We start from the raw sequence: 24,827 nt of genomic DNA on the forward strand, positions 1-24,827 counted from the left end.
CCGGCACCGCCCTGCAGCCATAAGAAGTTAAACAAGTCAGCCATATCAGCTATGTTTTTTAAAGGCAGTTAATGAGGCTGAATGAATTGTTTCTCTGCCAGACAAGGCTCCGCTGAGGCTCAGGGGAAGCAGTGGTAAGGAGTCACTCCATGGTGCTGAAAAGAAGGCTCTGCTGTTGGGACAGCTTTATGTAGCCCTACATAGTTTGTGGGCACTGTTTGTCACCGTTATAGTGCAAATAATGTTTTGTTTAGTGTTGTGTTGTGTAGTGGCTTTGTTGGCATGAATCGAAAAAACTTTACCTTGACCCACCAAGATGTACTGCTAAAATCGCCACTGGACAACAACTAGGCTGTAGTAAGGCCCTGGGTGATGTAGGGTGAACCTGGAATGTAGCATTTAGAAGATACTCAAGGTCCTGGGGGCTGTAGGGGGAACCTGGAATGGATCATTTAGAAGATACTCAAGGCCCTGGGGGCTGTAGGGGGAACCTGGAATGGAGTATTTAGAAGATACTCAAGGTCCTGGGGGCTGTAGGGGGAACCTGGAATGGAGTATTTAGAAGATACTCAAGGTCCTGGGGGCTGTAGGGGGAACCTGGAATGGAGTATTTAGAAGATACTCAAGGCCCTGGGGGCTGTAGGGGGAACCTGGAATGGAGTATTTAGAAGATACTCAAGGCCCTGGGGGCTGTAGGGGAAACCTGGAATGGAGTATTTAGAAGATACTCAAAGCCCTGGGGGCTGTAAGGGGTTTAAAAACAGAGTGGTTTTGATGTCATTCAGAACAGATTAAAAAACAGGCTACATGATTGAGGAAAATCATTTATTTAATTCTATATGCTACAAAGACAAAAGCAATATCTTACCAGGATGATTAAAAGAATAATTATCATTTTGCACAAAACAACCTTAATTAAATTAAAGGCCTACATTAGTTTAATGTTTAAATCAAATCAAATAATGATGAATTACTATAGAGACCAAAATTATATGCTGCACTATTCTAGAGACCAAAATGGGAAAATAAAGATAATAATTATAATAATATAATTCTCCTCTCCTGTATGTTTTCTATCTCTGTAACATGTAACGGTATAACATTATACTGAACCTGTAACAATAATGCCTGAACCTCAACACCTATCAGTTGATCTGTATAGACATGAAAAGTTAAGGCATTTACAATGTATCAACCATAATGCTATACAGTATATGACCAGGATATGACTGCTGTTAAAGCTGCTGAATGAATAATACAACACACATTATATTAAAACACATTCCAATCAGAATAATACATGTATCAGTTAATAGATCACATTTGATCAAATGCCACTATTGTTCCAGCAGGTGGAGCTACAATGTAACAACATACAGCATTGTGACTCACAGTTCTATATTAGAATTCCATGAGTTCCATTCTGATGGTTGTTATGGTGATCAGGTGATCTCAGCCTCACTCTTCTTCAACACGATCACCTGTTCAACACAGAAGTAGTTCATCAGTGTGGCCATGTATTTACTTATCCAATACAGAACCACTTAGAAATGTAAATCATATCAGATGATTGACTAGTTAATATTGTGCTACTTAGAATCCAATCAAATTACTTCCAATGAGGCCCCTGCTTATGTCCAGTTCTCCCTTATCAATACCAGGGCAATTTACTATTTAAGAATACCAGGGCTATTAACTATTTATCAATACCAGGGCTATTTACTAATTATCAATACCAGGGCTTTTTACCATTTATTAAAACCAGGGCTATTAACTATTTATCAATACCTGGGCTATTAACTCCTTATCAATACCTGGGCTATTTAAACCTTATCAATACCAGGGCTATTAACTATTTATCAATACATGGGCTATTTACTCCTTATCAATACCAGGGCTATTTACTCCTTATCAATACCTGGGCTATTTACTCCTTATCAATACCAGGACTATTTACTATTTATCAATACCAGGGCTATTAACTATTTATCAATACCAGGGCTATTTACTAATTATCAATACCAGGGCTATTTACTCCTTATCAACACCTGGGCCATTTACTCCTTATCAATACCAGGGCTATTTACTATTTATCAATACCAGGGCTATTTACTATTTATCAATACCAGGGCTATTAACTATTTATCAATACCAGGGCTATTTACTCCTTATCAACACCTGGGCCATTTACTCCTTATCAATACCAGGGCTACTTACCATTTACCAATACTAGGACTATTTACTATTTATCAATATCAGGGCTATTAACTATTTATCATTAACAGGGCTATTAACTTTTTTATCAAAACCTGGGCTATTTAATCCTTATCAATACCTGGGCTATTTACTGCTCATAAATACAAGGTATAATTACTACTTATCAGTACCTTGGCTATTGAGTCTCATCAATACCTGGGATATTTACTCCTTGTCAATACCCAGGCTATTTACTTCTAAATGCAGGTAGCCTAATGGTTAGAGTGTTGGACTAGTAACCGCAAGATCAAATCCCCGAACTGACAAGGTAAAAATCTGTCGTTCTGCCCCTGAACAAGGTAGTTAACCCACAGTTCCTAGGCCGTCATTGAAAGTAAGAATTTTTTCTTAACTTAACTGACTTGCTTAGTTAAATAAAGGTTTCAAAAAAATTGTATTCATATCAGTGACATATTTTTTTTGTTGACTCTAATCCATCTAATCTATCTACTTCTAAGAGGTAATATAATATAGTACACACTGTGTTCAGAATACCATATTGTGGTAGTTGACTCTAATCCATCCTACTTTCTACTTCTACTAAGAGGTAATATAATATAGTACACACTGTGTTCAGAATACCATATTGTGGTAGTTGACTCTAATCCATCCTACTTTCTACTTCTACTAAGAGGTAATATAATATAGTACACACTGTGTTCAGAATACCATATTGTGGTAGTTGACTCTAATCCATCCTACTATCTACTTCTTCTAAGAGGTAATATAATATAGTACACACTGTGTTCAGAATACCATATTGTGGTAGTTGACTCTAAACCATCCTACTATCTACTTCTACTAAGAGGTAATATAATATAGTACACACTGTGTTCAGAATACCATATTGTGGTAGTTGACTCTAATCCATCCTACTTTCTACTTCTACTAAGAGGTAATATAATATAGTACACACAGTGATCAGAACACCATATTGTGCCCCTGTAACTGTTGTGTTGTAAGGTAGAAACTCACCTAATTGGTCTTGGTGTGTCTTCCTGGGTACCCTGGTTTCACCTAAACAGACAGTTATCAACACTTTAAACATGGTTCAATCAGAGCTACAGTTATCAACACTTTACAACATGGTTCAATCAGAGATACAGTTATCAACACTTTACAACATGGTTCGATCAGAGATACAGTTGTCAACACTTTACAACATGGTTCAATCAGAGATACAGTTATCAACACTTTACAACATGGTTCAATCAGAGATACAGTTATCAACACTTTACAACATGGTTCAATCAGAGATACAGTTATCCACACTTTACAACATGGTTCAATCAGAGATACAGTTATCACCACTTTACAACATGGTTCAATCAGAGCTACAGTTATCAACACTTTAAACATGGTTCAATCAGAGCTACAGTTATCAACACTTTACAACATGGTTCAATGAGAGATACAGTTATCAACACTTTAAAACATGTCTCAGTATTTTGAGTCACTGTGATACAATTCTGATTTACAGCAGGTATTCTGTTGGAATGAGGTGACCCTGTATAAACTCAGGTTCTCACCTTGAGTCCTGCTCCTGCAGCATTTCACCAGCAGTATGGTGGTCACCAGCAGATAGGGAGACCCCACCAGTAGACTACACAACAGCCTGGGTAGAGACATGGACAACACTGGGACTGCTGGAGATGGAATGGGAGTTGGAAATGCAGTTGGAGAAAGAAGGACACCTGTAGAGAGAGATTAAAGAAAATACCCACACGCACGCAGTATATTTCATGTTATTCTGTTCATAATGTTCAGTATATTTCATGTTATTCTGTTCATAATGTTCAGTATATTTCATGTTATTCTGTTCATAATGTTCAGTATATTTTCATGGTATTCTGTTCATAATGTTCAGTATATTTTCATGGTATTCTGTTCATAATGTTCAGTATATTTTCATGTTATTCTGTTCATAATGTTCAGTATATTTTCATGTTATTCTGTTCATAATGTTCAGTATATTTTCATGTTATTCTGTTCATAATGTTCAGTATATTTTCATGTTATTCTGTTCATAATGTAAATGTTCTGTATATTTCATGTTATTCTGTTCATAATGTTCAGTATATTTCATGTTATTCTGTTCATAATGTTCAGTATATTTTCATGTTATTCTGTTCATAATGTTCAGTATATTTCATGTTATTCTGTTCATAATGTTCAGTATATTTTCATGTTATTCTGGTCATAATGTTCAGTATATTTTCATGTTATTCTGTTCATAATGTTCAGTATATTTCATGTTATTCTGTTCATAATGTTCAGTATATTTTCATGTTATTCTGTTCATAATGTTCAGTATATTTTCATGTTATTCTGTTCATAATGTTCAGTATATTTTCATGTTATTCTGTTCATAATGTTCAGTATATTTTCATGTTATTCTGTTCATAATGTTCAGTATATTTTCATGTTATTCTGTTCATAATGTTCAGTATATTTTCATGTTATTCTGTTCATAATGTTCAGTATATTTTCATGTTATTCTGTTCATAATGTTCAGTATATTTTCATGTTATTCTGTTCATAATGTTCAGTATATTTTCATGTTATTCTGGTCATAATGTTCAGTATATTTTCATGTTATTCTGTTCATAATGTTCAGTATATTTTCATGTTATTCTGTTCATAATGTTCAGTATATTTCATGTTATTCTGTTCATAATATTCAGTATATTTTCATGTTATTCTGTTCATAATGTGTTAGAAAATACAGTAAATACAGTTATTCATTATTGAAGCAATAAGGCCTGAGGTGTGTTATATGGCCAATATACCAATAATACAAAACAAGAAACAATGACATCTGGGGGAGGAACCAAAAGGGAGTGACATATGCTATATACTATACATATACATATATAGGGAAGATAATCAAGGAGGTGATGGAGTCCAGGTGAGTGACATATGTAGGGAGGATAATCAAGGAGGTGATGGAGTCCAGATGAGTGACATATTATATATACTATACATATACATACATAATACGCTGAAGCGCGTAACAATGGTGACAGGTGTGCGCCATAACGAGCAGCCTGGTGACCTAGTGGCCAGAAAGGGCTGTTCTTAAGCACGACACAACGTGGAGTCAGCCTGAAACAGCCCTTAGCCGTTGTATATTAGTCATATACCACAACACCCCCTAGGTGCCTTATTGCTATTATAAACTGGTAACCAATGTAATTAGAGCAGTAAAAATACATGTTTTGTCATACCCGTGGAATATGGTTTGATATACCACAGCTGTCAGCCAAAAAGCATTCAGGGCTGGAACCACCCAGTTTATAATGTAGGTTTCAGCACCACTTAACTTCTCTAGGGTAGGGGGCAGCATTTTCACGTTTGGATGAAAAGCATACCCAAATTCAACTGCCAGCTACTCATCCCCAGGAGATAAGATATGCATATTATTAGATTTGGATAGAAAACACTCTGAAGTTTCTAAAACTGTTTGAATCATGTCTGAGTATAACATATATATATATAACTTATTTAGCAGGCGAAACCCCAAGATTTTTTTTTTTTGAGGTCACTGTCTTTTCAATGAGTTTTCATTGGGAAACCAGATTTCTAAGCAACTTGCTTGCAGTTCCTATGGCTTCCACTAGATGTCAACAGTCATGAGAAATAGGTTGAGGTTATTCCTTTGTGTAATGAAGAAATACGGCCATCTTGAAGTCGAGGCACTCCAGGTGTCCTGGACATGCGTTTCAATCAAACAGAAGGCATGCTACATATCGTTTTATTCCTATATTGAACACATATCATCCAGTCTTCAATTTTATCAATTATTAACGTTAAAAATACCTAAAGTTGTATTACATAAGTAGTTTGACATTTTTTGGCAAAGTTTAAAGGTAACCTTTGATATATTTTGTCGTCATGTTTGAGCAAGTTGGAACCGGTGTTTTTCTGGATCAAACGCGCCAAATAAATGGACATTTTGGCCATATATCGACGGAATTAATCGAACAAAAGGACCATTTGTGATGTTTATGGGACATATTGGACATATTGGAGTGCCAACAACAGAAGCTCGTCAAAGGTAAGGGATGAATTATATTTTTATTCTGCGTTTTGTGTAGCTCCTGCAGGGATGCTCAGATAATAGCATCGTATGCTTTCGCTGAAAAGCCTATTTGAATTCTGACATGTTGGCTGGATTCACAACCAGTGTAGCTTTAAATTGATATCTTTCATATCTTTCATGTGTGATTTAATGGTAATTTTCATAGTCATTCATTTTAATGTGGCGCTATGCATTTTCTCAGACTTTTTTTGCCAAGTGATACAGTAGCGTCTTGCCTAAACTCCGATTTTTGGATATAAATATGAACTTTACCGAACATAAAATACATGTATTGTGTAACATGAAGTCCTATGAGTGTCATCTGATGAAGATTATCATACCTTAAGGGACACCTCGTACGGGAGCCGTATGATCGGTGAAGATTCTCCCATTGCGAATGTACAGTCCCTTACTAGACGTCCGATGCCCGAACATGTCTGTGGCGTCGAGGCCTCTGCGCTTTTTGAGTTATGCCCGTTACATTTGCAATATGATGTGATGTTTTTCACTGTTGAAGCACATTGCAAATGCCCGTTACATTTGCAATATGATGTGATGTTGAATCATATTGCAAATGTAACGTGCATTCTTTAAATACTTTAGAAATACAAAAGTCAACGTCCTGATGACCTCAGGATGGCCGGGCAGTGATAGTGGTTCCTCTCCATTGCTCGTTGCATGAAATTTCATCATGTCGCTTTTTCCTCATGGTACCTCCCCATTGAAACATATTGCAAATTGACAAAAGTCAACTAGCAAGTCAACTAGCAAGTGTTAACCAAAGTCAACTAGCAAGTGTCCATAAGTCAATTACATCTTTTCAGACACCAAACTGATACCATCTGACTCCAAACTCACTTTTTCCAACTCCTTTAGAAGCCAACTGTCAAATATTTCAGAGCAGGCCCAAAATTCACAGCGCCTTCCATGAATGCACCAAAATAGCATTCTGAAATCACCACTAAAATGACATCACCATAGTCTCCAGGCCGTGCCGAGTACAACGGGATGCCCCGCTTGACCGTAGCTCGCTCGGTCTGAGCGCAGCGACCGTTACAAGAAAACGGACACAAATGACCCTTTGACCTCAATGACAATTTTATTTGCTTTTGGGAGACAGCGAGAGAACCGTTAGGGTTAGAAACACAATTTGACCTCAGGAATGGTCTTAAGGTCCTCCCGATCTGTGCAAGCCTAACCTTGACCTTGTGGCATTAACCCTTAACAGTTAAAAGAAGGTGTTTACATCAAACAGTTTACAATGACATTTCGCCCCATAGGAATACATTGACTGCTCCTCTAAATTCAACCTGAAGTCTATGTGGCTTATGAATGTCTTATGAACCTGTCTTTGATAACAATCCATCAGGCCACTATGCGGTCTACCTGTGTTGATTTTGAGCTACCTGGACCAACCGGAAGTGGTTAAAATCACCCTAAAAGGTGTCCTGATATACATGACTTGCAATTTTGAAAATCACTGCATTCAACCCTATGTAGATCAGTCAATTCTTAACGTATAGACTTAAAACTCAGGATTCTGTAACAGCATACCCCAATCAAGATATGTATTTACCTATAGCTTCCTGTGCCAACCGGAAGTGCCTTAAAATGGTGTCATGGGTGCTGTTTCGAAGGGTTAAAAAAGTCAGATCTTTCCAAAACGTTAATTGTGTGATTAGGCAACCTTCATGAAGTGTAAATCAGTCATTTCTCTAAACAGATGTCAAAGAAAAGCTCTCTCTCACACACACACACACACAAAGCAATGATGGAGTGAAAAAGTACGGTGCTTAAAGACACACAAAGCCGACAATGGCATGACCATTATCTCCAGGCCGTGCCGAGTTCAACGGGATGCCACGCTTGACCGTAGCTCGCTCGGTCTGAGCGCAGCGACCGTTACAAGAAGACAGAGCAAAATGACCTTTTGACCTCAATGTCAATTTTATTTGCTTTTGGGAGACAGAGAGAGACCCGTTAAGGTTAGAAACACAATTTGACCTCAGGAATGTTCTTAAGGTCCTCCCGATCTGTGCAAGCCTAACCTTGACCTTGTGGCATTAACCCTTAACAGTGAAAACAGGTTTTTACATCTCACAGTTTACATTGACATCTCTCTCCATAGGAATACATTGACTGCACCTCCAAATTCAACCTGAAGCCTATGTGGGTTATGAAGGTCTTATGAACCTGTCTTTGATGTCAGTCCATCAGGCCACCATAAGGTCTACCTGTGTCGATTCTAAGCTTCCTGGAGCAACCGGAAGTGGTTAAAATCACCCTAAAAGTGTTTGCAATACCCAACCTGCAGTTTGAGAGAAATAGTGCATTCAGCCCTATGTAAATCACTGAGTTCTTAACGTATAGACTTAAAACTCAGGATTCTGTAAAAGCCTACTCCAATGAGGATATGTGTTTACGTTCAGCTTCCTGTGCAAACCGGAAGTGCTATAATTGGTGTCAAATGGGCTGTTTCGAAGGGTTAAAAATGTCAAATCTTTCCAAAACTTCATATTTGTGATTAGGCAACCCTCATGAACTGTACATCAGTCATTAGTCCCATCAGATTTGAAAGGAAAACTTACACACCCAAACAGAAATGATGGAGGGACACACTGAGGGGCTAAGAGGCAGACAGTGCCTGTGGTAGTTACTTTTGTTCCAACTTTTAAAGAACCGTCAGACCTAGAGTTCTGAAACTTTGGAAACCTGTTCTAGACCTCAGGTTGATTGTGCACGGTGAGTTATGTGGCTCTAGAAGGTTCTCGGACCGATAAAAAGCCTCGTGTATTTGAAATGTGTTCAATTCATTTTGAGCTCAACGAAACTGACGATATTTAGAAAAGTCCCAGAGTCTCAAGACTAGGTGCATTGAAACCGGCTCGGCTCATAGAGACAGACCCCAACATGTCTGTTTGATTGCTCATTCAAGGACCCCGTAGCAAGGCAATGAAAAAAGTAGATTTTCAGCACCAATTAAGGTATTGCTCGGGCACCGAATGACCTATCGAGCCGAAACTTGGGATTCGAGGTCGCCTCACAGGGCTAAACATAATGTGAGAATTGGACCCGCAGCTAGAACATAACTACGTATTATTTGTTTTATTATGGTTTAAATGGAAGGCGCTGTGAATTTTGGGCCTGCTCTGAAAAATGTGATAGTTGGCTTCCAAAGGAGTTGGTAAAAGTGAGTTTGGTGTCAGATGGTATCAGTTTGGTGTCTGAATATATCTATTTGACTGATGGACACCGACTTGCTAGTTGACATTTGTGCATTTGCAATATGTTTCAACGGGGGGGTACCATCACAAAAAGCGACATGATGAAATTTAACACAACGAGCGATGGAGAGGAACCACTATCACTGCCCGGCCATCCTGAGGTCATCAGGCCGTTCAATTTTGTATTTCTAAAGTATTTAAAGAATGCACGTTACATTTGCAATATGATTCAACACATCATATTGCAAAAGTAACAGTGTGTGTTATGTTTGCAATATGATTCAACACATCATATTGCAAACGTAACAGTGTGAGAACTCCTCCCACATTCCACTGAAAAGGCAGAGCGCGAAATTCAAAATATTTCTAAAGAATATTTTTTTAATTTCACACATTAACAAGTCCAATACACCAAATGAAAGATACAGATCTTGTGAATCCAGCCATCATTTCCGATTTTTTAAATGTATTACAGGGAAGACAAAATATGTATTTCTATTAGCTAACCACCATAGCAAAAGACACAACTTTTTTTTTTTCACCATTTTTTTTCTCTATTGGTAGCCATCACTGATTCGACCAAATAAAGATATAAATAGCCACTAACCAAGAAAAAACTTCATCAGATGACAGTCTGATAACCTATTTATGGTATAGCATATGTTTTTTTAGAAAAATGTGCATTTTTCAGGTATAAATCACAGTTCTACATTGCAGCTGCAATCTGAAATACTGCCGAAGCTGCCAGAATAATTACAGAGACCAACGTCAAATAACTAATTACTCATCTTAAAACATTTCTGAAAAATACACAGCGTACAGAAAATGAAAGCCCAACATCTTGTGAATCCAGCCAATATGTCAGATTTTTAAAGTGTTTTACAGCGAAAACACAATATAGCATTATATTAGCTTAGCACAATAGCCAGAAACACAAGCAATTTACCAGCAGCACAGGTTAGCGATCGTAACAATACAGCAAAAGATATATAATTTTGGACTAACCTTGATATACTTCCTCAGATGACAGTCCTGTAACATCATATTACACAATGCATATAGGTTTTGTTCGAAAATGTGCATATTTAGCAGCATAAATCGTGGTTACACAATGTCAACAGTAGCAACAGGTCATGCATTCTGGCCGGCGCCATCTTGGAACGGCACCTAATCTAATCAATAAATAATCGTAAACTTGACTAAAAACTTGACTAAAAAATACAGGTTGGACAGCAAATGAAAGATGCATTAGTTATTAATGCAACCGCTGAGTTAGATTTTTTAAATTAACGTTACTATACATACAGTGTGCGTTCCAGCCAGACTAGTGCCGCAATAATGGCGAACAAATCCGTTTACATTTTTCCACATAAATACGGAATAACATCATAAATAGCTCTTACTTTTGGACGAGCTTCCATCAGAATCTTGGGCAAGGTGTCCTTTCTCCAAAAGAATCGTTGCTTGGTTGTAAAACATCGTCTTCAACTTCGGAAGTAGCAGCTAACAATAGCCATGTGGAGCAAACATGCTCAAACCCTCAAAACAAAACCTAAGGAAATTCCGAAAATAGCAATATACTCGCATAAACTGATATAACTCGGTTTAAAATAACTTCGTTATGATGTTTCTAACACCTATATCGAATTAAATTACAGACGGATACATCTAAGGCCGATAACTGAGCGTTCCAAAATTTCATCCTGAGGTCTTGCTTCGCGTCATGACGAACGACAGAAAGAGGGGTCCCCTCGTTCCTTGGAGCTTTATAAACTCTGAGAGCTACGTAGACATACCATTCCAATTCTCATTGGTTACTGACATCCAGGGGAAGGCGGGTGCAGTTCATGTCGAGCCATAGGATACATACAGAGTTTTAAACTGATCTGGAAACAGAGCCTAGTTTTCAGACCTTCGCAGTTCCTGTCAGGATTTTCACTGCAGAACGACTTCTGTTCCACCCACAGACATAATTCAAACGGTTTTAGAAACTAGAGATTGTTTTCTATCTAATAGTAATAATAATATGCATATTGTACGAGCAAGAATAGAGTACGAGCAAGAATAGAGTACGAGGCCGTTTAAAATGGGTACGATTTTCACCCAAAGTGAAAATAGCACCCCCTATCCTTAAGAAGTTTTAAGAGCAGAGATCTGATCTTCATCTAAGTCACAACAACAGACAAACACAGTGTGTTTAACCCTTGTGTTGTCTTAAGGGTAAAACATGAACTGCCACTATGTTTAATAGCAGAGAAAACCCCCTGAATGATGTTTAACCCTTGTGTTGTCTTAAGGGTAAAACATGACCTGCCACTATGTTTAACAGCAGAGAAAAACCCCTAAATGATGTTTAACCTTTCTCGCCCCGGGGTTCCGCTAGCGGAACCCCCCCCCACATTCCACTGGAAAGGCGAAATTCAAAAAAAATGTTTTAGAAATATTTCACTTTCACACATTAACAAGTCCAATACAGCAAATGAAAGATAAACATCTTGTGAATCCAGCCAACATGTCTGATTTTTTAAATGTTTTACAGCGAAAACACCACGTATATTTATGTTAGCTCACCACCAAATACAAAAAAGCACAGACATTTCTTTCACAGCACAGGTAGCTTGCACAAAACCCCCAAATAGAGATATAATTAGTCACTAACCAAGAAACAACTTCATCAGATGACAGTCTTATAACATGTTATACAATAAATCTATGTTTTGTTCAAAGAAATTGCATATTTCAGGTATAAATCATAGTTTTACATTGCAGCTACAATCACAAATATCACCAAAGCAGCTAGAACAATTACAGAGACCAACGTGAAATATCCTGAAGATTGATTCTCAACTGAATTTGACCAGTTTATTCAATTTGTAATATAACTTTTTGAAGTTTTTGTTCGACGTTTTCGTTCAATTGTAAAATCTTCATGGACATGTGTACTACACATGCTAGCCCAAATTAGCTAATTCGACATAAGTAATGGACATTATAAAACAAAACAACGATTTATTGTGGAACTAGGATTCCTGGCACTGCATTCTCATGAAAGTTCATCAAAGGTAAGGGAATATTTATGATGTTATTTTGTATTTCTGTTGACTCTGTTGACTCCAACATGGCGGAGAATGGCTGGCTGAGCGCTGTCTCAGATTATTGCATGCTGTGCTTTTTACTAAAGTTATTTTTTTAACTCTAACACATCGGTTGCATTAAGAACCAGTGTATCTTTAATTATATGTACAACATGTATTTTTCATCAAAGATTATGATGAGTTTTTCTGTTAGATGACATGGCTCTCAAAAAATTCTAAAATTTAAAACAGGCCCTTCCTGTTTTTGAGGGGAGCAACAAGATGGAATCATGGTCAGAATTGCCAAAAGGAGGGCGAGGCAGGGCCTTGTATGCATCACGGGAGTTAGAGTAGCAATGGTCGAGCGTGCAATCGATATGCTGATAGAATTTAGGTAGCCTTGTTCTCAAATTATCTTTGCTAAAATCCCCAGCTACAATAAATGCAGCCTCAGGATATCTGGTTTCCAGTTTGCATAAAGTCCAGTGAAGTTCCTTGATGGCCGTCTTGGTATCCGCTTGCAGGTGGATATACACGGCGGTGACAATAACCGAGGATTGTTCTCTTGGGAGATAATATGGTCGGCATTTGATTGTGAGGAATTCTAGGTCAGGTGAACAAAGGACTTGAGTTCCTGTATGTTGTTACAATTACACCATGAGTTGTTAATCATGAAACATACACCCCCGCCCTTCTTCTTACTGGAGAGACAGCATGTCCCCAGCTAGCCATGTTTCCATGAAACAGAGTATGTTACAAGCCCGGATATCTCTTTGGAAAGCAACTCTTGCCCTGATTTCGTCTACTTTTTTAACTAGGGACAATAGCGAGTAATACACTCGGAAGCGGTGGTGTGCGTGCCTCTGACTAGAAGAAGCTAAGGATTCGCTTCAGGGATTCGAACAAAAAGACCATTTGATGTTATTATAACATTTGATCGTATTCCTGGTCGTAGTGCTGGTTGTGCTGGTAAGTTGACGTCTCTCTGATATCATCCCAGTTGTATGTAATTACACTTAAGGTTTTCTGGGCTAACAACAATGTAAGAAATAATACATTAAAAACAAAATACTACATAGTTTCCTAAGGACCAGAAGCAAAGCTGCCATCTCTATCGGCGCCATCTTGTATCCATCCATATTCTCACCTGTCACAGTCATCCAGCTCTCTGGTGATTCTTCTTCAGAGTTGGTACACTTGTAGAGTCCTTCATCTGACTTGGATACTGCAGGGATGGTCATCTCTCCTGTAGTCGCATTCCTGATGAGGGATCCATCTTTGTAGAAATCAGTGGTGAGGTTAGAGAGAGTTCCCTTGTATCTGCAGCGTAGAGTCACAGAATCTCCCTCAGTCACAGGAAGGGCAGGGCTTTCCAGGATCACAGCTCCATCTGTATATACTATATAAACATCATATATAAACAGGTCTCTCCAGGATCACAGCTCCAGCTGTATATAATATATAAACAGGACTCTCCAGGATCACAGCTCCAGCTGTATATAATATATAAACATCATATATAAACAGGTCTCTCCAGGATCACAGCTCCAGCTGTATATACTATATAAACATCATATATAAACAGGTCTCTCTAGGATCACAGCTCCAGCTGTATATAATATATAAACATCATATATAAACAGGTCTCTCCAGGATCACAGCTCCATCTGTATATAATATATAAACATCATATATTAACAGGTCTCTCCAGGATCACAGCTCCAGCTGTATATAATATATAAACATCATATATAAACAGGTCTCTCCAGGATCACAGCTCCATCTGTATATAATATATAAACATCATATATAAACAGGTCTCTCCAGGATCACAGCTCCAGCTGTATATAATATATAAACAGGTCTCTCCAGGATCACAGCTCCAGCTGTATATAATATATCAACAGGTCTCTCCAGGATCACAGCTCCATCTGTATATAATATATAAACATCATATATAAACAGGTCTCTCCAGGATCACAGCTCCAGCTGTATATAATATATAAACATCATATATAAACATAACATCAGCTATCTGAAACCAGATGAACCACTAAACACTTTAATGTTAGTAGATGGTGTTTGTGTACATACCATGTACTGTGATGTTGACAGCATTGCTGTGTTCTCCAGACCCAGACTCACACCAGTAAACTCCACTGTGTGATGGAATTAGTGACACATTGCATGAAGACCCTTGTTGTTTTCCCCAGTCAGTATTACACTCTGAAAGGTTTCCTCTCTCTGTGTTCCTCACCACTCTCCATCCAGTAGAGTTCCCCTGAACCTCACAGCTCAGAGAGACAGACTCAAATTTAAAAAATTGAGATCTGTCAGGACTGATGCTCAGAGAGGCGGAAGGAGAGAGATCTGAGAGAGACAGAGAGAGAGAGAGAGAAAACAATGAGTAGAGTACAGTAGCTTCCTCTTGCATATTTAACGTGAGCCTCCAACTTGGTTACATTAACTTCTACTTGCACACAATCCCGGATCCGGGAGCACCCCCATCAGTAAAAAAGCTGACTAGCATAGCCTAGCATAGCGTCACAAGTAAATACTAGCATCTAAATATCATTAAATCACAAGTCAAAGACACCAGATGAAAGATACACATCTTGTGAATTCAGCCATCATTTCTGATTTTTAAAATGTTTTACAGGGAAGACACAATATGTAAATCTATTAGCTAACCACGATAGCAAAAGACACAACTTTTTTTTCCCACCATTTTTTCCTGCATAGGTAGCTATCACAATTTCGACCAAATAAAGATATAAATAGCCACTAACCAAGAAACCACTTCATCAGATGACAGTCTCATAACATATTTATTGTATAGCATATGTTTTGTTAGAAAAATGTGCATATTTCAGGTATAAATCATAGTTTACCATTGCAGCCACCATCACAACTCTCACCAAAGCAACTAGAATAACTACAGAGAGCAACGTGAATCACCTAAATACTCATCATAAAACATTTATGAAAAATACACAGCGTACAGCAAATGAAAGACAAAGATCTTGTGAATCCAGCCAATATTTCAGATTTTTTAAGTGTTTTACAGCGAAAACACAATATAGCATTATATTAGCTTACTACAATAGCCAACCACTCAACAGCATTGATTCAGGCCAACAATAGCGATAATGAATAAACCAGCAAAAGATATACATTTTTTCACTAACCTTCTCAAACTTCTTCAGCTGACAGTCCTATAACATCATATTACACAATACATATAGAGTTTGTTCGAAAATGTGCATATTTAGCGGCACAAATCGTGGTTATACAATGAGAATAGTAGCCAAGCTGCCAACAATATGTCGGGATAAATCTTGGGAGAGGCACCTAATCTAATCAGTAACTAATCATAAACTTGACTAAAAAATACAGGTTGGACAGCAAATGAAAGATACATTATTTCTTAATGCAATCGCTGTGTTAGATTTTTAAAATTAACGTTACTACGACATACAGCGTGCGTTAAAGCGAGACCGCACTGAAATTAATGGTGGAATATGAGTTTTACATTTTTCAACAGAACAACGAATTAACATCATAAATAGTTCTTACTTTTTGATGAGCTCCCATCAGAATCTTGGGCAAGTTGTCCTTTGTCCAAAATAATCGTTGCTCGGTTGTAGATTGTCGCCTTCAACTTTGGAATTAGCAGTAAACATTAGCCATGTGGCCCAGACGTGCCCAACTCACTAGAACGCAGCACAAATAAATACCCGAAAATCGCAATATACTGATATAAACTGATATAACTCGGTTTAAAATAACAACAATATGATGTCTTTAACACCTATATCGAATAAAATCAGAGCCGGATATATCTAAGGGCTATAACGGGAGCTTTCTAGAACGCCATCCTGAGGTCTGTCTTGCGTCATGGCGAAGAGAAGGGAGGACCCCACGTTGCCAGCCCATTTATAAGGCCTCAGATCTGCCTAGCAACTCCATTTCAATTCTCACTATTTGCTGACATCCAGGGGAAGGCATATGCAGTGCATCTCAACCAATAGAATAAATGCAAATTAATAAACTGACCTCAGAACAGCCTGCAGATTTCAGATTTCTCACTTCCTCATAGGAAAATTGCTCCAACTCGAGTTCTGTTTTACTCACAGATATAATTCAAACGGTTTTAGAAACTAGAGAGTGTTTTCTATCCAATAGTAATAATAATATGCATATTGTATGAGCAAGAATTGAGTACGAGGCAGTTTAATTTGGGAACGAAATTTTTACAAAGTGCAAACAGCACCCCCTATTGAGAAAAGGTTTTAACCCAGCAGACTAGCAGGACACTAGCTAGGAAAAGGGAAACCTAGCTGTGGTAGCTAGCTATTTAGCTAACGTGAGACTCCAACTTGGTTACATTAACACAGGCGGACTAAATACAAGAAAATAAACTATCCCCAAACACACAGAGGATAAACTCTGGTGCCCAAACACATGGTGTGCCCTCTTTCACTAACTCAAGAGTGGTCATATCTACCCTTCTACAAAGAAAAGACCGTACACTGCTACCATACAGCAGGTGAATGCAAGCACTTCCAGTGACTGTGTCTCAAAACCAAATGTTTACTTGGCCCACCACTACATCTTGAACAGCCTCTATAACCAGGTCCATCTCTACAAGACACCACTCCATCCTGGACTTGACCAGCCTTTATAACCAGGTCTATCTCTACAAGACACCACTCCATCCTGGACTTGACCAGCCTTTATAACCAGGTCCATCTCTACAAGACAACAGTCCCCATCCTGGACTTGAACAGCCTTTATAACCAGGTCCATCTCTACAAGACAACAGTCCCCATCCTGGACTTGACCAGCCTTTATAACCAGATCCATCTCATCCGAGCAGACAACAGTCCCCATCCTGGACTTGAAGAGCCTTTAAAACCAGATCCATCTCTACAAGACAACAGTCCCCATCCTGGACTTGACCAGCCTTTATAACCAGGTCCATCTCTACAAGACAACAATCCCAATCCTGGACTTGACCAGCCTTTATAACCAGGTTCACCTCTACAAGACAACAGTCCCCATCCTGGACTTGAACAGCCTTTATAACCAGGTCCACCTTTACAAGACAACAGTCCCCATCCTGGACTTGACCAGCCTTTTTAACCAGGTCCATCTCTACAAGACAACAGTCCCCATCCTGGACTTGAACAGCTTCTATAACCAGGTCCATCTCTACAAGACACCAGTCCCCATCCAGGACTTTAACATCCTTTATAACCAGGTCCATCTCACCCGAGCAGACAACAGTCCCCATCCTGGACTTGGAGAGCCTTTATAACCAGGTCCATCTCTAGAAGACAACAGTCCCCATCCTGGACTTGACCAGCCTTTATAACCAGGTCCATCTCTACAAGACAACAGTCCCCATCCTGGACTTGAAGAGCCTTTATAACCAGGTCCACCTCTACAAGACAACAGTCTCCATCCTGGACTTGAACAGCCTTTATAACCAGGTCCATCTCTACAAAACAACAGTCCCCATCCTGGACTTGACCAGCCTTTATAACCAGGTCCACCTCTACAAGACAACAGTCCCCATCCTGGACTTGAACAGCCTTTATAACCAGGTCCATCTCTACAAGACAACAGTCCCCATCCTGGACTTGACCAGCCTTTATAACCAGGTCCATCTCTACAAGACAACAGTCCCCATCCTGGACTTGAACAGCCTTTATTACCAGGTCCATCTCTACAAAACAACAGTCCCCATCCTGGACTTGACCAGCCTTTATAACCAGGTCCATCTCTACAAGACACCAGTCCCCATCCTGGACTTGAACAGCCTTTATAACCAGGTCCACCTCTACAAGACAACAGTCCCCATCCTGGACTTGAACAGCCTATATAACCAGGTCCATCTCTACAAAACAACAGTCCCCATCCTGGACTTGACCAGCCTTTATAACCAGGTCCATCTCTACAAGACACCAGTCCCCATCCTGGACTTGACCAGCCTTTATAACCAGGTCCACCTCTACAAGACAACAGTCCCAATTCTGGACTTGAACAGCTTCTATAACCAGGTCCATCTCTACAAGACACCAGTCCCCATCCTGGACTTGAACAGCTTCTATAACCAGGTCCATCTCTACAAGACACCAGTCCCCATCCTGGACTTGACCAGCCTTTATAACCAGGTCCACCTCTACAAGACAACAGTCCCCATTCTGGACTTGAACAGCTTCTATAACCAGGTCCATCTCTACAAGACACCAGTCCCCATCCTGGACTTGAACAGCTTCTATAACCAGGTCCATCTCTACAAGACACCAGTCCCCATCCTGGACTTGACCAGCCTTTATAACCAGGTCCACCTCTACAACATTTACATTTACATTTTAGTCATTTAGCAGACGCTCTTATCCAGAGCGACTTACAGTAGAGTGCATACATTTTATAACATTTTTTACATACTGAGACAAGGATATCCCTACCGGCCAAACCCTCCCTAACCCGGACGACGCTATGCCAATTGTGCGTCGCCCCACGGACCTCCCGGTTGCGGCCGGCTGCGACAGAGCCTGGGCGCGAACCCAGCCCAGCCTGGGCGCGTAAACAGAGACTCTGGTGGCGCAGCTAGCACTGCGATGCAGTGCCCTAGACCACTGCGCCACCCGGGAGGCCTGAGTCTATAACCAGGTCCATCTCTACAAGACAACAGTCCCCATCCTGGACTTGACCAGCCTTTATAACCAGGTCCATCTCTACAAGACAACAGTCCCCATCCTGGACTTGAACAGCTTCTATAACCAGGTCCATCTCTACAAGACACCAGTCCCCATCCAGGACTTTAACATCCTTTATAACCAGGTCCATCTCACCCGAGCAGACAACAGTCCCCATCCTGGACTTGGAGAGCCTTTATAACCAGGTCCATCTCTAGAAGACAACAGTCCCCATCCTGGACTTGAAGAGCCTTTATAACCAGGTCCACCTCTACAAGACAACAGTCTCCATCCTGGACTTGAACAGCCTTTATAACCAGGTCCATCTCTACAAAACAACAGTCCCCATCCTGGACTTGACCAGCCTTTATAACCAGGTCCACCTCTACAAGACAACAGTCCCCATCCTGGACTTGAACAGCCTTTATAACCAGGTCCATCTCTACAAGACAACAGTCCCCATCCTGGACTTGACCAGCCTTTATAACCAGGTCCATCTCTACAAGACAACAGTCCCCATCCTGGACTTGAACAGCCTTTATTACCAGGTCCATCTCTACAAGACAACAGTCCCCATCCTGGACTTGACCAGCCTTTATAACCAGGTCCATCTCTACAAAACAACAGTCCCCATCCTGGACTTGACCAGCCTTTATAACCAGGTCCATCTCTACAAGACACCAGTCCCCATCCTGGACTTGAACAGCCTTTATAACCAGGTCCACCTCTACAAGACAACAGTCCCCATCCTGGACTTGAACAGCCTATATAACCAGGTCCATCTCTACAAAACAACAGTCCCCATCCTGGACTTGACCAGCCTTTATAACCAGGTCCATCTCTACAAGACACCAGTCCCCATCCTGGACTTGACCAGCCATTATAACCAGGTCCACCTCTACAAGACAACAGTCCCAATTCTGGACTTGAACAGCTTCTATAACCAGGTCCATCTCTACAAGACACCAGTCCCCATCCTGGACTTGAACAGCTTCTATAACCAGGTCCATCTCTACAAGACACCAGTCCCCATCCTGGACTTGACCAGCCTTTATAACCAGGTCCACCTCTACAAGACAACAGTCCCCATTCTGGACTTGAACAGCTTCTATAACCAGGTCCATCTCTACAAGACACCAGTCCCCATCCTGGACTTGATCAGCTTCTATAACCAGGTCCATCTCTACAAGACACCAGTCCCCATCCTGGACTTGACCAGCCTTTATAACCAGGTCCACCTCTACAACATTTACATTTACATTTTAGTCATTTAGCAGACGCTCTTATCCAGAGCGACTTACAGTAGAGTGCATACATTTTATAACATTTTTTACATACTGAGACAAGGATATCCCTACCGGCCAAACCCTCCCTAACCCGGACGACGCTATGCCAATTGTGCGTCGCCCCACGGACCTCCCGGTTTCGGCCGGCTGCGACAGAGCCTGGGCGCGAACCCAGCCCAGCCTGGGCGCGTAAACAGAGACTCTGGTGGCGCAGCTAGCACTGCGATGCAGTGCCCTAGACCACTGCGCCACCCGGGAGGCCTGAGTCTATAACCAGGTCCATCTCTACAAGACAACAGTCCCCATCCTGGACTTGACCAGCCTTTATAACCAGGTCCATCTCTACAAGACAACAGTACCCATCCTGGACTTGAACAGTCTTTATAACCAGGTCCATCTCTACAAGACAACAGTCCCCATCCTGGACTTGAACAGCTTCTATAACCAGGTCCATCTCTACAAGACACCAGTCCCCATCCTGGACTTTAACATCCTTTATAACCAGGTCCATCTCACCCGAGCAGACACCAGTCCACATCCTGGACTTGAAGAGCCTTTATAACCAGGTCCATCTCTACAAGACAACAGTCCCCATTCTGGACTTGAACAGCTTCTATAACCAGGTCCATCTCTACAAGACAACAGTCCCCATCCTGGACTTGACCAGCATTTATAACTAGGTCCATCTCTAAAAGACAACAGTCCCCATCCTGTACTTGACCAGCCTTTATAACCAGGTCCATCTCTACAAGACAACAGTCCCCATCCTGTACTTGACCAGCCTTTATAACCAGGTCCATCTCTACAAGACAACAGTCCCCATCCTGGACTTGAACAGCCTTTATAACCAGGTCCACCTCTACAAGACAACAGTCCCCATCCTGTACTTGACCAGCCTTTATAACCATGTCCACCTCTACAAGACAACAGTCCCCATCCTGGACTTGAACAGCCTTTATAACCAGGTCCATCTCTACAAGACAACAGTCCCCATCCTGGACTTGAACAGCCTCTATAACCAGGTCCATCTCTACAAAACAACAGTCCCCATCCTGGACTTGAACATCTTCTATAACCAGGTCCATCTCTACAAGACACCAGTCCCCATCCTGGACTTGACCAGCCTTTATAACCAGGACCACCTCTACAAGACAACAGTCCCCATCCTGGACTTGACCAGCCTTTATAACCAGGTCCACCTCTACAAGACAACAGTCCCCATCCTAGACTTGACCAGCCTTTATAACCAGGTCCATCTCTACAAGACAACAGTCCCCATCCTGGACTTGACCAGCCTCTATAACCAGGTCCATCTCTACAAGACAACAGTCCCCATCCTGGACTTGAACAGCCTCTATAACCAGGTCCATCTCTACAAAACAACAGTCCCCATCCTGGACTTGAACATCTTCTATAACCAGGTCCATCTCTACAAGACACCAGTCCCCATCCTGGACTTGACCAGCCTTTATAACCAGGACCACCTCTACAAGACAACAGTCCCCATCCCGGACTTGACCAGCCTTTATAACCAGGTCCACCTCTACAAGACAACAGTCCCCATCCTAGACTTGACCAGCCTTTATAACCAGGTCCATCTCTACAAGACAACAGTCCCCATCCTGGACTTGACCAGCCTCTATAACCAGGTCCATCTCTACAAGAAAACAGTCCCCATCCTGGACTTGACCAGCCTTTATAACCAGGTCCACCTCTACAAGACAACAGTCCCCATCCTGGACTTGAACAGCCTTTATAACCAGGTCCATCTCTACAAGACAACAGTCCCCATCCTGGACTTGAACAGCCTCTATAACCAGGTCCATCTCTACAAAACAACAGTCCCCATCCTGGACTTGAACATCTTCTATAACCAGGTCCATCTCTACAAGACACCAGTCCCCATCCTGGACTTGACCAGCCTTTATAACCAGGACCACCTCTACAAGACAACAGTCCCCATCCTGGACTTGACCAGCCTTTATAACCAGGTCCACCTCTACAAGACAACAGTCCCCATCCTAGACTTGACCAGCCTTTATAACCAGGTCCATCTCTACAAGACAACAGTCCCCATCCTGGACTTGACCAGCCTCTATAACCAGGTCCATCTCTACAAGACAACAGTCCCCATCCTGGACTTGACCAGCCTTTATAACCAGGTCCATATCTACAAGACAACAGTCCCCATCCTGGACTTGAACAGTCTTTATAACCAGGTCCATCTCTACAAGACAACAGTCCCCATCCTGGACTTGAACAGCTTCTATAACCAGGTCCATCTCTACAAGACACCAGTCCCCATCCTGGACTTTAACATCCTTTATAACCAGGTCCATCTCACCCGAGCAGACACCAGTCCCCATCCTGGACATGAAGAGCCTTTATAACCAGGTCCATCTCTACAAGACAACAGTCCCCATCCTGGACTTGACCAGCCTTTATAACCAGGTCCATCTCTACAAGACACTAGTCCCCATCCTCGACTTGACCATCCTTTATAACCAGGTCCACCTCTACAAGACAACAGTCCCCATTCTGGACTTGAACAGCTTCTATAACCAGGTCCACCTCTACAAGACACCAGTCCCCAACCTGGACTTGAACAGCTTCTATAACCAGGTCCATCTCTACAAGACACCAGTCCCCATCCTGGACTTGACCAGCCTTTATAACCAGGTCCACCTCTACAAGACAACAGTCCCCATCCTGGACTTGACCAGCCTTTATAACCAGGTCCACCTCTACAAGACAACAGTCCCCATCCTGGACTTGACCAGCCTTTATAACCAGGTCCATCTCTACAAGACAACAGTCCCCATCCTGGACTTGAACAGCCTTTATAACCAGGTCCATCTCTACAAGACAACAGTCCCCATCCTGGACTTGACCAGCCTTTATAACCAGGTCCATCTTTACAAGACAACAGTCCCCATCCTGGACTTGACCAGCCTTTATAACTAGGTCCATCTCTACAAGACAACATTCCCCATCCTGGACTTGAACAGCCTTTATAACCAGGTCCACCTCTACAAGACAACAGTCCCCATCCTGGACTTGACCAGCCTTTATAACCAGGTCCATCTCTACAAGACAACAGTCCCCATCCTGGACTTGACCAGCCTTTATAACCAGGTCCATCTCTACAAGACAACAGTCCCCATCCTGGACTTGAACAGCCTTTATAACCAGGTCCACCTCTACAAGATAACAGTCCCCATCCTGGACTTGACCAGCCTTTATAACCAGGTCCATCTCTACAAGACAACAGTCCCCATCCTGGACTTGACCAGCCTCTATAACCAGGTCCACCTCTACAAGATAACAGTCCCCATCCTGGACTTGACCAGCCTTTATAACCAGGTCCATCTCTACAAGACACCAGTCCCCATCCTGGACTTGACCAGCCTTTATAACCAGGTCCACCTCTACAAGACAACAGTCCCCATCCTGGACTTGAACAGCTTCTATAACCAGGTCCATCTCTACAAAACAACAGTCCCCATCCTGTACTTGAACAGCCTTTATAACCAGGTCCACCTCTACAAGACACCAGTCCCCATCCTGGACTTGACCAGCCTTTATAACCAGGTCCACCTCTACAAGACAACAGTCCCCATCCTGGACTTGAACAGCCTCTATAACCAGGTCCATCTCTACAAGACACCAGTCCCCATCCTGGACTTGAACATCTTCTATAACCAGGTCCATCTCTACAAGACACCAGTCCCCATCCTGGACTTGACCAGCCTTTATAACCAGGTCCATCTCTACAAGACAACAGTCCCCATCCTGGACTTGAACAGTCTTTATAACCAGGTCCATCTCTACAAGACAACAGTCCCCATCCTGGACTTGAACAGCTTCTATAACCAGGTCCATCTCTACAAGACACCAGTCCCCATCCTGGACTTTAACATCCTTTATAACCAGGTCCATCTCACCCGAGCAGACACCAGTCCCCATCCTGGACTTGAAGAGCCTTTATAACCAGGTCCATCTCTACAAGACAACAGTCCCCATCCTGGACTTGACCAGCCTTTATAACCAGGTCCATCTCTACAAGACACTAGTCCCCATCCTCGACTTGACCATCCTTTATAACCAGGTCCACCTCTACAAGACAACAGTCCCCATTCTGGACTTGAACAGCTTCTATAACCAGGTCCACCTCTACAAGACACCAGTCCCCATCCTGG

The 24,827-nt window shown here is 41.4% G+C and overlaps 1 protein-coding gene across 3 annotated transcripts in view; it reads right to left on the reverse strand.

The window, feature by feature from the left end:
- Positions 1-852: 852 nt before the first annotated feature.
- LOC139561641 (Fc receptor-like protein 5) overlaps positions 853-24,827 on the reverse strand; it is a 36,624-nt gene continuing 12,649 nt past the window's right edge. The window contains exons 3-7 of one of the 3 annotated variants that reach the window (XM_071378882.1): positions 14,730-15,005; positions 13,783-14,025; positions 3,786-3,950; positions 3,232-3,273; positions 853-1,481 (exon numbers count right to left, since the gene is read on the reverse strand). In XM_071378882.1, the coding sequence (XP_071234983.1) occupies positions 1,459-1,481; positions 3,232-3,273; positions 3,786-3,950; positions 13,783-14,025; positions 14,730-15,005 (749 nt within the window). In that variant the 3' untranslated portion in view covers positions 853-1,458. Of the gene's footprint in view, positions 1,482-3,231; positions 3,274-3,785; positions 3,951-13,782; positions 14,035-14,729; positions 15,006-24,827 lie in introns of all 3 variants that reach the window. The other 2 variants (XM_071378881.1, XM_071378883.1) reach the window with 2 other exon arrangements.

Source organism: Salvelinus alpinus, chromosome 31 (genome assembly GCF_045679555.1).
Source record: "Salvelinus alpinus chromosome 31, SLU_Salpinus.1, whole genome shotgun sequence".
NCBI lineage: Eukaryota > Metazoa > Chordata > Actinopteri > Salmoniformes > Salmonidae > Salvelinus > Salvelinus alpinus.